Raw genomic sequence first — 14,093 nt, forward strand, 5'->3', positions numbered from 1 at the left:
GTGTTTTACCAAGATGCCCAACTGAAACAGAACTGGACTGTCAGACAAAACGACACAGTCAAGGCAAATTTCATTTTAGTGACAAGTAAATTCAGAAAACATCCCTCCCAGCTTAACACAGTCATGTGTTAATTCTCCTCTCTCTTGCCTCATTGTAATTTCAGGGACTTGAGCTGAGCACCGGAAACACTACCAGGAGAATCACAAAAATGGAGTTTGGGCTATTCTACCTCCACGTACCCTCAAGGAAAACCAGCTGCCGGGAGCCCAGAAAGGCACAGTCACGTCTAAGTACAGGCGTGAGCTTTAACAGCAAAACGCACCAGAGTCTGAGTGATGGTGCTGCCATTTACCAGCTCTGTAACCCTGACCGGTCACTTCAGTACCCTGAGCCTTCATGCCCTCTCTGCACGGTGGGGGCAGGGATGTGTTGTTGGGGTTTTTAGGCTAATAAATGAGCTAAGGCATGCACTAGGCTAGCACGGTGCTGGCTGGCCAGGCCACTGGCACATGATACATAAACACTAGCTATTATCATCATTACTGTAATTATTAACTGAGAGTGCCAAGTGACCACAGAATCCCCTGCCAAGGTAGAAAGGAAAGCAAGCTGCTCTGGAGACAGGAATTGCCCAAAGAAATGTGACTTTCAGAAACCTGAAGAGCAACTCTGTGTTCATAGTCAGGTCTCGGGGCAGAACAGGAGATTGAGAACTTGAGCTAGAAGATCCCTGTTCTTGTTTTTTTCTTGTACGATCACCATAACAAACCATCCTCCCGTTTCCTCCAGATGGCACATTTCAATTGGTTTTATTAGATTTATAGATTGAAGGTAAGCAACGGAAGACTGTGATTTCCTGGCTCTATCCGCATTCGGATCTTATATTAAAGCTCACAGTCCTTCTCTGTGCCTGAGAACATTATTCCAACAAAAAGCTTCTTACAAAATGAATGGTCTAAGGAAAGAGACAGGAGGAGGATTAAATGAAACAGTAGGCAACAATGATTCAGAGGAGGAAAGCACTTTGTAAGTACAGGGTGTTATTAATGTTGACAAATTATAAACCTATATCTGTATTTCTATCTACCACCGTATGGTTTCATCTGCCTACCTGGTTTGTGGGCACATGAATAGAGTTCTCCACCTACTCACCTGATAAAAATATACTAGCACTTCAAATATCCAATTTCTTGACATACACTTGAATTCATACATATAAGAATCTTTTTCTATTTAGGGCATGACAGATGCCTTAGCAACTCCTTGCAATTATTTTGAAGATCTATAGAAGCCCATAGCATTTTTGTGAAGTGGTAGATCTATGTGTGTCCGATGCCGTATGAGGACGTAGGGACTCTATTTTTTCCTAAAATATACTTATTTTTCCTGAAAGAAGACTATTTGCAAAATGATAGTCTTTCCACTTCTATTTTTTAACGAGAGGTTAGTTTCTGGAAAGAAAAAAATCTCTTTGGAAATAAATTGGGCAATGCATTTATTGTTTTTTTAAAATATGCAACTGTGAGTCATATTGCCATGGGACAGCAAAATATGTTTTCTGAGAGAAATTTAAGAGAGACCAAGGTAAAGAGGTAGGAAATCAATGCTGATGAATGGAGACATTGATCACAAAACAAGGTTAATGCATTTGCAGTTGAGTTTCCTCTTCAATTAAATCGATTATTTTGAAAAGAACTATATTTTGCTAACAATATCTAAAATCAATTTGGAACGTTCACTTATTTGGCTCAAAAAATAAAAAAGGAAAAGCTCAGTGATGAGTCCGATGTTGTCTCGAGTTTCAAGCCCTGAGAGGAGGATTTGGTTTGGTTTGATCTTCTCCCGCATAAATCCAGACTTTAAATTCTTTTGGAAGTCATGATATGTGAACTCAAAGTGTTTCCTGAAGACAAATGCTGCAGCCAACTCCAGGAATGCGCACTGTGGGCGTAAAGGTAGGTGTGCAAGAATGTTCGTCAGGTTCATGAGTGAAGGACCTGAGATCATGTGCTTGGGACCCATGGTGTGTGCTCACTGCATATGGCCTAGAGTTCAAAGTAAACATGTTTTCCTCACTGGGTTTTATTTTCTGTGAAGACGGGGCCACATCTACTTACTGTTATATCCCAAGGTATGGGATACAATGGGTACTCAGTAATCATTTGTTGAAAGAATGAACAAATGAAGTGCAACGAGTTGGAAACAAATCCAGTTTCCATCAATCCCAGTATGATAAATCCAGAGGATGTGCTTCCATGATTGTTATAAAGAATGGGGTGGGTCATATCAGGGATAGACCACCACATACCCACAGGGATAGGGCCAGTGACATAAACAAGCGAGCTGGGTGTGGTAACACGGAGTCGTGGAATCAGCGATGAAATGGAAGACCCACGTTTTCTGTGTATTTGAACTATTCACAATGGTAATATATTGTTATAACGAAAACAAAACAGACTGCAAGGCAAGAATCACTACGGTATCTGGAATTTTTAGGGAAAATCCCCTAAATCATGGGAGTTTAGAGTTTGAACATTAATTGAGGGCAACCATGGTCAAGCTCCCAGGCGTAACCCTTCCTACAGATGGTACATAATGAGAACGATGGCCCTTGTAGACCGGATGCTACGAGCGCACTGAGGATCGCTCCAGGAAGATGCGGCCCTTGCACCTCCATCCCTGTCCTATGGAGATTCAATCATAAAGGGCTCTTTCGCTTCCAACTCGTTCCCCCGTCTGTTCTGAGGAACCCGTTTCTAACGCTGGAAAATATCCCCCAGAGGCCTCTAAAGGATAGCTCTGGGGGGTGAACTGGAGTCCTCTGGGACCTCATTAGAATTCAAGGATTTGAATTGAAAGGATGCAGTGGGTGGTTTAGACTTCGTTCGTTCCTGCTTTCTTTGGAGGCTCTTACATTCTCTTGTCTTTAAGCGAAGAAGTCTCAGGTTGGTTATTTGGAAGAGAAAGTCGTACTATTTGCTGGGGAGGGGGGTGCTGCTCTCAGCCCCACCCAGGAATGGGGAAGTTGGATCACTCTCACTGTCATGACGAGCTATTTGGGGATGCCGTTTGTAATGTAGTTGGGTTGCCAGAAAGAGGCCAAATGTTCTTTTCTTTCCTGACATTGTGTAAAAATTGGTTGAAAAATCTCAGATTTTGATCCCCATTTTCGGTGCCGAAACGCAGAGTTAATAATGACCAGGAGCATAGATGGGGACCCAGCCATGCAGGCTGCTCACTACTGACTCTATACTTCCTACTCCCCGAGAGTCCGATGACAAAAGAAAATGATTCCTGTTGACAGTTTCTAAGAGAGTCATTTCTTATATGCCTCAGCTCCCACTGGCAAGGGTTTTATGTTATGTTATGCTGTGTGGTGGACTAGAAAGAATTTCTTACTGGGCAGAGCCTGTGAAACCGGAGGGCTGCTCTCTCAAAGGATTAAATTCCCAAATACTCCTGAAGATAATGGTGCCCTATAATGAAAGTCTTGTTTTTCATTAAAAGAGAATTAAACCGATGACCTTTTGCATGGGCTTTTGCTTTCTGTCTTCCAACCACGTTGGGTTTTGTTGCATTATCTTATTTAAGTTCTTGGATGCTTTGTTATTTAATGTACATGACACTTCAGAGACACCAAAAAACATCTGCCCACATTCTTTCCATTTTATGCAAGCTAAAAGCATGACAAATTAACCAAGTTATACGTGTCCACGATTAGAAAATTATGTTGTCACTTTATAATTGGAATTATTTTTAGATCGGCTTTGTCCAAGTTTGTGTCACTCACACATCACTTCCAGAATTTTTCCAACATCAATATATATAACTTGGCCTATTTCTTACCTAGTCCTTTAAACAATGCCTTATGTTCTTTATGTAAATAAATGTATTCTCAAAGGAAACTGCATGTCATTACCATAATGAGAAAAACAATATCATTTGCCATACACAGAAGGAAACTTTAAAAATAAATTAAATTGAAAACGAGCAATATTAACTTCTGCGTGGATGCTGCTTGTGCCAAAGCTCAGGACCTAAGATCAGCTCTTTCCTTGTTAAAAAGGAAGTTAGCAGGAGTTAAGGAAAGATTAAGGAGCATTAGCAAAAAACTGAGTCAGGAGGAGGAAAGGGAATTATCTCCCTGCACAGGACTGATGACCCGTGCATCCCTCTACCCCCTACAGTTACGTCTCACCCCACCTGAGACAGGTCCTTCACTCTCAGAAGCTGATCTGAGGATTCCAGCTTTCCCTGCTGGGAGCAGGGGGCTTACCATTTGTCTGAGAAACGTCATCAGGAGGGTTCTTGGTGGTTTGCGTTCTTCTCTTTTGAGTCTTACTTCTGTGGGCTCGGGGGTGGCATCTCCTCCTTCGTTGAGATCCACTGTTTGTAAGGTTGAGTCTACTTCCTCGGACTTTACAACCTCTACTGGTGATTCACACACCACCTGGATTATTTTGCCAGGTAATAAGACAGTGAAAAGAAAAACACACACGTTCCCCAAAACAGGCTTTATAAAGTAGGGGGAGTCCTGGTGGCCCCCGTGTCCATGTGCTACAGGTGTGACCCAATGATCATTTCTACCCAGGCACATCTTTGAGAAGGATGCAAAGTGTGCTTTCAAACAGCCAATTTCTGAAAAAAAAAAAAAATGCCAAATATGCTGACTTGGAAGTAGCAAAAATCGTGCTCCGCAAGGTACAAGGCTGAAAGAGAAGTCCTTCCGAGGGACAGCAGGCTCCGCCCATTTCCATTCCAGGAGCCCCACCTCTTTGGCCTGCCATCAAGGCGACTTACCCCAGGCCTGTATAAAAATCAGGAGTCGTTATTTCCTTAAAGGTCCAGCCTTAGAGTCGGTGACAAGGACACCTTCTGCTGCATGCAACTGGGAAGACCTGTCCTCTTTGTGGAAAAGACAGCGTGAAGTCCACGCTGAATTTCCCAGACGGGACCTCCTCTTTGACTTACTTCCCACCTCACCCCAGGGCCGGTCATTTGCCTTTGTCTCTTAATTGAAGTTCAGAAGAAAACGGCATTTGGCAAGAAAACCATGGCGAAGTTCCTGACGGCCCCCAGAGACGTACCTGGTGAGCTTAGAACCCGCTAACGGTCTGTGGGGGAGAAGGGATGGCCAGTAATGGGGGGTTTGGGTGGAAGGGTCCAATTCACCTGCACTCTGATTTCAAATTCTGTTCTTTTGCATTGCCTCCCTCCATTTGTGCTGTGCCCCGGTCACCTCTGGACCATTTCCTGCTTTGCACTGATCCCTGCAACAGATTTAATTGGCCTGGAGAAGGCTCCAAAATTTGTTTCCTCAGACAGGGGCTGGCAAACGAATGCCAAATCTGTCCCAGAAACTGTTTCAGCACAACCCCGAGCACAGAATGGATCTTACATTTTTTTTTTTTTAAAAGGGCTGCAAAATGTTTTTAAAAGATGAAAGAAAGGCAACGGAGACAACATGTGGCCTTTTAAGTCTGAAACATTTACTACCCAGCTCTTTGGATGATAGGTTTGTCATCCTCTGCCTCAGAGGAAGGCACTCTAGAGCCAAAGGCATCTTTGCATTGGTCTTTGCTGGTGCCGGACCCCCCAGCTTCCTCTGCATCTCGTTCTTGCCATCAGGGAGTGGGGGAAGGGAGCTTAGGTATTTCCAGAAACACCTGTAGGCCTGTGGAGAAATTATTTTCCTTTCCTTCATGCAGAATATGCCATTGGCTTGCACATGATCCCAGTGATCAAAATCGAGAAGGACCCTTGATTTCTGTATTGTCAAGCAAAGCAGGAAGGTGCCCATTAACAAATCAATGTAAGGGAGCACCCCGAAATATGGCAACTAAATCACAGCCATCTCTCCCCACCTTCCATTTTATAACCTATTGACAGGACTTCTAGCATCTTCCCTTTGAAGATAAAGACCTAGGTTGGGGAGTCATTCACTCAAAAGTCCGAAGGCGGTGAAGAAGGCATGTAAGATCAGCGGAGACTGACCAGAAGACCCAAAGGAGTGGTAGCAGCTAGAGTGGACAAGTGGAGTTGTCCCATCTAAAGAAAAAAAACACTGGGCCACAGGTGTTTGTGGGAGGGCTTCTCCTGCTGTGGGCTGCCAGGCTCTGACCCAGCCCATCTTGGGAAACCAGGCTGAGACTGAAGCCAGGTGACATACTGGGGACTGGTGGTCAGACACGGTCATGGATTCCCACATGTGGGCCTGATTCAGTTCAGTTGCATTTCTGAAAAAAGGTTTCTGCCCCCAGAATCCAGGGGTCAGCCTGAAATGCAGGCAAATCTGACATAGAGTTCATGAGAGCAGCCTGCGGCTCCAGCCTGCCTGGCCCTGTGTCTCTACTCCAGCCCTTACGGAGGCTCTAGACCAAGGTCTCTACTCAACATCTCTGTACCTGGGTGTTCTCAATTCTCGATCCAGACAGTGTACGAATCAGAAGGTTGTTTGCAGAATTAAATCAGGCAGTGCACATAAAGTTCTTAGAACAGTGTCTGACCCATAACAATGACTCAGTTAATACTAGTGTTGTTAATTGTGCTATTATGAGAGCTATTTTTTCCCATGGGCCTGAATTATGAGGAATTATCCAACATGAGCATGCCCACTTTTTAGAAATGATATTAATAACTACCTCTTACCAGACCTCATGCAAGGTATTTTTAATATATTATCTCAGGGAATAGTTACTGAATTATTAAAGAGTTCAGAGTAATTAACATTATCCCTATTCTAGAGACGAAGAATCTGAATGATTGAATGACTTGGCCTAAGTCATAGCACAGGTAAGTAGCCATTTCTGGGAGGATGGAGTTGTGTATCAGTAACTGAATACTTAATAGTGACTTTACTAGTAATGATATAGAACAACCAGTTTGAGAGTAGGAAGTTCTAGGATTGGTTCAATGGCTCCACAATGTCCTTAAGAACCCGGGCTCCTTCTATCCTTTGGCTATGGGAATGATGGGCTTTCATCCTTTTATTTGTTATCTCATGGATATAAAATAGCTGCCACAGTTCCAGGCATCACATCCTCAACCTAATGTCTTAAAAAAGGAAGGTTGGCCATAGCAAAAGGTTTGTTTCCAATGAAATTCTGTAATTTGATTTCCTACCTCAGCATACATCTCACAGGCCAAAAGCGGTCACATCCTTACTCCCAAACTATTGTTGAAAAAAATGGGATATTTACTTTAGACTAATCATGATACTTTGGGGGGTGTGGTAGTTGCCAACGTTGCCTAAGATCAAGGGAAGAAGGATGGAGAAATAGAGAATAGCCCTTAGGTAGGTAAATGGCCAGAGTCTAACTCATTGAATCTAGGTTCAGAATTATTCTGTCTTTGAAGCAGCAGGTTCCTTTTTTGTATGCAAGAGCCTGGAGGGAAAATTATACAATAAAATGATCAGGTTGTGTGGCAGTAACTCCAGCAATCAATTTTTTGATTGTCAATGGTTTTCTTGCTGGTCTTTTAAAAATCTGAGTGGTGTCAACTCATAAATCCTAGCCAGAGCCCACTCCTCAAAACACAACTATTTCAGTAGAAAAGGAAAAAGAAAAGGAAAAAAAAAAAGCCTGGTGTTGGGGGGACTTCTAGAGACACCCATTAACTTTGAAGTCAGGCCAAGAAATTGGCTTTCAGCAGCCAAGGAAAATCCACTGATTTCCAGTGTGGAAATCCAGAAGTATTTGAGCTGAGTTAGGAGCTGATTTTCATATACAGACATAGAATTTGATTTTTATTTGGATAGTTTTCTGACATCCTTCCAGGCTAGGCTTTTGGAAAAAGTCACTTCCTATTTAGAATATAGAACTATATCTGCACATTTTAATTTTGGGTATGATGGATATAACGAAAATCAGATTTGTGCTATCCTTTAGAATCAAATCCCCCTGGCTTGATTTCAGGAGGGGATATTATACATTGAGTGAAGATGGCTAGTATGTTTAACACAGACAATACATTAGAGCAAAAGTTTTCACTTTCTTTTGCCTCAAATATTGTACCATATTTGCTCTTGGAATTTGGGTTTTACAGTTTTCACTGGAACTGTGAGTTCTGAAAACCAATTTATAGCAAAATAGATTTCCTCCACCTACACTGCCCCCATAACACATAATATTGATATTAACAGTTTTCACTTTGGAATCTTTAAAAGACGCTGTCTGATTTGATTTAGAACATGATTATTTGATTACAAAGACCTAGGAGAGATTTTATTTTTCAATCTAGTCACTGTTCTCCCTCATTCTCTTCATGGACTCCCAGTTGTGTGTTGGGGGAACAACCCTCCTTAACCTTAAGCCACGTGACAGGAAAAAGTCGTTTGAGCAGATCTAAGCCAATCCACATGGTCAAGCTCCTTGGCCATATGGAGTTTGGGTATGGGGGTTTGCCGCAGAAGGTATTACTTTCCCAATTGTTCACTCTGGCTTCCTATAAAGGGATCATACATCTGGGCCCACTGCTGGGTGACTTGTTTGGTGAATGTAACATGAGCAGTCATGCCGTAAAGTGGGACTGAGTGGAAGCTCTCCGAGCCATCTCATGGTTCTCCCCAGCCCTCTCCTCTCTCTTGTCACAACAATTGCACATCCTTGTTGAAGGGGATGTTTTTCTCAGTCTAGATCTCGGCAGGAAGGAGCCACTTGGATCAACCAGAGCCAGCCTATGGCTGCCTTATAGCGTGAGTGAGAAAAAGAAGGATCTTCGCTGTTGAAAGCCAATGCGGCGTGGGACCTGGATGTTACCACAACACAGCCTGATAAGAGATGACTCGTAGAGCCTGGGAACCCATGTAAGTCTGGGAAAGAGAACTGACTCCAGGCCGGCCGAGTTTCCACTGGCCCAGTCTCTCCCTTACTCTGGACTGTGTGCTGGGGTGTGAGAAGTAATGTAGCCAGGCCAGGAAGGCTGAGTCACAAGGAAGTCCTACATCAAGACTGATTTGAAAGCAATGCTACTTCCCAGTGAGGAGTGCCAATAAATTAAAACAAATCTAGGTTGGGCTGTTTCCTTTCACTGGCAACTGTGAGGTTACTTACTGAGGTAAACAACAGAAGTACCTTTTTCCTTCAATGTGTAGGTCATTGGTAAGGAAAGATTTTTCCCTCCATGCGTTAGAACATTAACTTAATTAAGCAATGGCCAAAATGTCAGCAGAATGATTCAGTAGTTGTTGTAGGAGGTCTTATTTCTGATAGCACCAAAAGCACATGCTAGAAAAACACTACACTTCTGTGGGTCTCCAAAGCCTTGATTTTCTCTTCGTGAAAAACTTTGAGAAATGTGGAAGTCACTCTGTCTTTTGCTTTTGCATTGGATGATAGATGGGTTATAGAAACTGATGGTAGAGAAATTAAAAAATAAGGAAACCCAACCATATTTTAGCCAGAGGTGCTAACGGACTCTTATAATATGATTACTAACACCTAATGTCCTGCTTGGAGGTTTAGAGTACTATGCATTGTTTTATTCATTAATGCGATCTCTCTTATTTGGGAGGAGGTAATTAAGCTAATTATTTGACACATGCCTTGACTCCATGTGGGCACTGAGTCAGCTGACAGATGTGTAATTTCACAAAATTGTATATATATAATATTATATATGTAATATATAATTATATATGTGTGTGTATGTATATGTGTGTGTGTGTATATATACATATATATATAAAATCACTGATTGCTGGGAAGCACTTAATCATCTTGTTACAACTCCTATGCCTTAACAGTGACCGCAGGGACGGCAGACTCTTCCTGCCAAGGGCCCTGTCCCCATTACTCTGCTCTGCCACTGAGGCAGAAAAGCAGCCATAGGTGATATGCAAATGAATGAGTATGGCTGTGTTCTAATAAAACTTTATTCATAAACACTGAAATGTAACATTTGTGTGTGTTTTTTTTTAAAAACAGATATTCTTATTTTATTTATTTATTTACTGACTTATTTATTTATTTTGAAAGAGCGAGAGTGCATGAGCATGGAAGGGGTGGGGGGGGGTAGAGGGTGAGGGAGAGAGAGAGAATCCTAAGCAGATTCCACGCCCTGCATGGAGCCCGATGTGGGGCTCCGTCTCACTACCCTGAGGTCATGACCTCAGTTGACATTAAGAGTCAGGGCACTTAGCTGACTGAGCCACCCCAGGTGTCCCAAATTTGTGTAATTTTCATATGCCCTGCAATATTATTCTTCTTTAAATTTTTTTCATCATTCAAAATGTAAAAACCATTTTTAGCTTGTGGGCCACGGGGACACGGACAATGGGCTGGAATTGGCATGTGAGCTGCCGTGTGCTGTGCCCTGAATGAATTCTTCATGTTTCAGGCACTGAGGTATGCACGTTACATCCCTTGTTCATTTAATTCTCATGAGAACCCTAAGGGGTAGGTAATATTGTGGCCATTTAAGAGAGGAGTAAACTGAGGTCGCAGAAGTGGCACAGCCTGGGATGATGGGCCCAGAATCAGTACTTTTAGCCTCATGCCCTCCAACAAACAGGCTCCTATACAATGAAACGTTGGAGCTTCCAAACAGAAAGGTCACTGGTAGGGCTAAGTACTTTAAAGCCATCTTGAGAACGCTTCTTTATTGAGAAAATACTTTGAGAAATACTTGAGAAAATACTCTGCTTTCTTTGGTATCTTTATCAGCTTTTTGTTCTCTTTTGGCATCAGTAATTATAACTCTGGTTCACATTTATGTTTCTGTCCTGAACGTCACATTAGAAAAGGAGATACTTTGTCTGTCAAAGGTGACCTCTGCGTGCTAGCATGCGAGCTGCGAGGTGTTCCTCAGTCAGGCAACTGCCCACAAACATCCAAGAACAAGTTTCTCTTCAGAAAACCCAGAACCTCCAAGCTACCTGATGCTTCAGACTTCACCAGAAGCTTTTAAATTTAAAGTTCATGGGAAAAAGACTCAGAGTTCCTGCTTACTGGTTGCTGAAATAGGCTTTGACTCTGTAGAAAAGAGCTGGTAAATTCATGAGAATTTTCGGGAATTATGAAAGACCTGAGCTTTCCTGAGCTATTGAGTTTGAGTCAAAAGAGAGGGGGAGGGGGAAGGAAGGAAGGCCAGGAGGAGAGGAGGAGAGGAAGGCCAGGAAAGAGAGGAAGGAAAGGAAGGAAGAAGGAAAGGCAGGTGAGGGGGGGTGTGGGGGCGGGGAGGAGGGAGGGAAAGAAAACACAACAACAAAAAAGCAGATCTGAAGGTCTTTCTCCTAACAAGAATTATAACACAGCCATTCTGATTTTCATTCCACATCACAGGCAACACTTCTGGAATGTCCTTGGATACTCAACATCGGTGCAAGGCCAGCAATTAAATAAAAATGAAAACACAAGCCCTGCCCAAGGCTAGCAAACGAGAGACACCTAGAAAGAGCCAAACATATTTTACTTTGGCAAAATGATCACGATCAGTTTCTCTCTTAAGGAGCTGTGAACTCACTTGTCCCCGCTCACAAAATTTTCCAAAAAGACTGCACTTCTTTCAGAACCAGAACTGCTGACTCAGGAGGACAAGTGATTCATCTCCCTGCAAGATGTTTTGGAAAACGATTTTTGATGTGCCTCTACCAAGCCATCCCCTTCCAATGTGAACACACGGTATTGAAAGTTTGGACAGTGAGGCTCAAGAGGGCAGCTCTCCTGCCCAAGACCGACAGTCTCAACTCGGAGCTCGGCAAGATGCTCTCATGCTTGACGCCACGACCTGCCCTGGGTACCACCCACAGTTAGTAGAGAATCTGGGTTGCCATGGAAATAGAGGTGAATGAGTAGTGAAGATGGAGGAGCCCAGCGTGCAGCATCCTAGCCCCTTAAGGATGTGTGAGTGTGTTCTTATGTTTGGTAGACTCTTTCAGCCTTTCAATGAGAACAAATGGTAAAGACTCTTGCTCTGATTTTGTGTTTAGTTTGCATGGATTCAAGAGGTGTTACAAATCTTCACCCAGCATCATTTCCCATTGGCCCCTGATCACGTGAAGGGATGAAAGAGTCTACAGCAGATGGGAGACATTGGCGCATGCAAGAACATGGGCCCCAGAGCTGGAATGCCCCATGCATGGTCCAGCATGCAGAAGATGAGCACAGAATGGTTCTGCCATTTAACGCATCACTTACATTCTCCTCTGCACCTGCGGGGACTGAGTCCTCTTTAACTGACTAAAGGGGAGATAAAAACAAAAGTAAGAGTCAGAATGTTACCCCCCCCAAAAAGGAGAGTTAGTTGGGCTCGCAGGTCTCCAGTGCCATTCTTGGCCATGGAATTTCTTACACATACCTGGTTCCAAAGCGAACTTGAAGGAGGCTTATGGGAAAGTAAACGGTATAGCAAGATAATATAAATAGTTCTGTATTTTTTAACATGCAACGAAGGGAAAATAAATGCCCACATGCAGCCCAGGACACAAACGGAGTGAGGAGAAGGGGCTGCTACAGAAAACACAAACCACAGTCTGGGCTGTGGGTCAGCGAAGCGTTTGCCCTAACATTCTCTAGTTGCTGAGAAAAAGAGGAAAAGGATCGATCACACAGGCCACTGTCACTGGTAGGTAAAAGCGAATGAGCTGCTCAGGAAAATTCTGGCATAAAGTCCAGAGAAGTCCATCTGTGGTACTCATAGAGCAAATAGGCACCCAGGTCATGAGCTGGGTCTTCAGCCTTATCCCAACCACAGCACAGTGGCCTGCATCAGAAGCTGCTTCCTACATCAGCCGTCCATATGGGTCAATGTCATCATGACCAAGATCAATCTGGTTAAAACCCTCCTCTGGAGGCTCAGAGAGCTGGGGGTCCAATACACCCAACTTCAAACACTGTTCCTCCCTACAGTAATCCTGGCATTCACAGTCCTGCCTCAGATTAGGAGAGCAACTGGCCCAATGCTATCAAAGGTCAATGCCACCGCCATCACATCAGTCTGCTGAGCTTCAACCTTGGAGCTCATCATTGCGGTTGTTCTTAAATCTGGTGGGGGAGGGGTGGTGTTTATAGACCACTTTGAGACTCAACTCACTTTACAGATCTGGACTCTCATCCCAGAAAAATAAATACAAACAAAATATTTTGCAAATAATTTTAGGGTGTCCAGAGACCATCTCTTGGATTCCAGTCTAGGAGCTCTTTTTTATATTCATTCTGTTCCAAGCCCTGTGTTTGTTGTCACCTTTAAAACATGCAGGAGGAGGGAAGAAAGGAATCAACATTCACGGCTTGTATACCCGTAGAGACATTGTATATGCAGGTGCTTCGTAGACCTCCTCTCACTGAAAGTGGCCCAAAGCGGTAAGGATGGTGATCCTTGTTTATTTAGGGAGAAATGGAGATACAGAGAGCTAAAGTCCCTTGTTCAGGGTGGTGCAGCCAGAAAGTGGTGGAGATGGTTCTGAGAGCCAAGACTTCCCCCTGCTGTGATGATTTCAAGGGTCAGAAACACACCTTTTAATAATAGTGTGAGCTTCTCTCTCCACGACCAGACTTGCTTTCTCTCTAGATGAGATTTGCAGCTTGGACTATTCATCAGCAGTATCTCCGTTGAACTCATTCTCTGAGCCAAGTCTGGATCTCACATGTCATGTGTTCCAGCACCCAGCGTGGTTTCCACACTCAACCCACAATGACAAACGAAGGCCTCGGGCAGCTTCTGCCTTTTCTCCTCTGTTTCCCAGCTAGTAGAAAGCCTACAAGCAGAGGAGGAGAGGCACCCGGGAGCAGTCTGACAGGTCCTGGGTGATAGATAAGCTCTTAGATAGAAGGCGGAGGATCGATGGTTCCACATAGGAAATATGCCCGGGAAGGAAATCTCAGAGACTAGAATGAAACTTGCACAGCTCACTTCAAAGGAGACCAGAGAGGACTGTCAAGTGCAAGCCCCACCTCAGCATACCGAAAGGTGTTTATTGGGTTCTCAAATCTCCAGCCAGAAGAACCTACTCAGGCGTGAGGTTAATCAGGAAACACCGAGACAGCAGGATTCCCATTCAAATCTCAAAACCAGAAACTTCTGATCTTCTTTGGTGCACCGGCCACCTGGCTGTTCCCCGCTCAGTCTACAAACTGTCCAGCCTCATTCGTGA

At 43.6% G+C, this 14,093-nt stretch overlaps 1 protein-coding gene across 10 annotated transcripts in view; it reads right to left on the reverse strand.

Annotated features, from left to right (window-relative positions):
* The window catches only part of BCAS1 (brain enriched myelin associated protein 1), a 93,408-nt gene that overhangs the window by 14,033 nt on the left and 65,282 nt on the right, over positions 1 to 14,093 (reverse strand). For 5 of the 10 annotated variants that reach the window (XM_059407262.1, XM_059407261.1, XM_059407259.1 and 2 more), the window contains 2 exons: positions 12,139 to 12,180; positions 4,278 to 4,451 (listed from right to left, as the gene is read on the reverse strand). The exons of 2 other annotated variants lie outside the window; for them this stretch is intronic. In XM_059407262.1, the coding sequence (XP_059263245.1) occupies positions 4,278 to 4,451; positions 12,139 to 12,180 (216 nt within the window). The remainder of the gene's footprint in view (positions 1 to 4,277; positions 4,452 to 12,138; positions 12,181 to 14,093) is intronic. 3 more of the 10 variants (XM_059407265.1, XM_059407260.1, XM_059407263.1) reach the window with 1 other exon arrangement.

The sequence above is a fragment of the Mustela nigripes genome, chromosome 7 (genome assembly GCF_022355385.1).
Source record: "Mustela nigripes isolate SB6536 chromosome 7, MUSNIG.SB6536, whole genome shotgun sequence".
NCBI lineage: Eukaryota > Metazoa > Chordata > Mammalia > Carnivora > Mustelidae > Mustela > Mustela nigripes.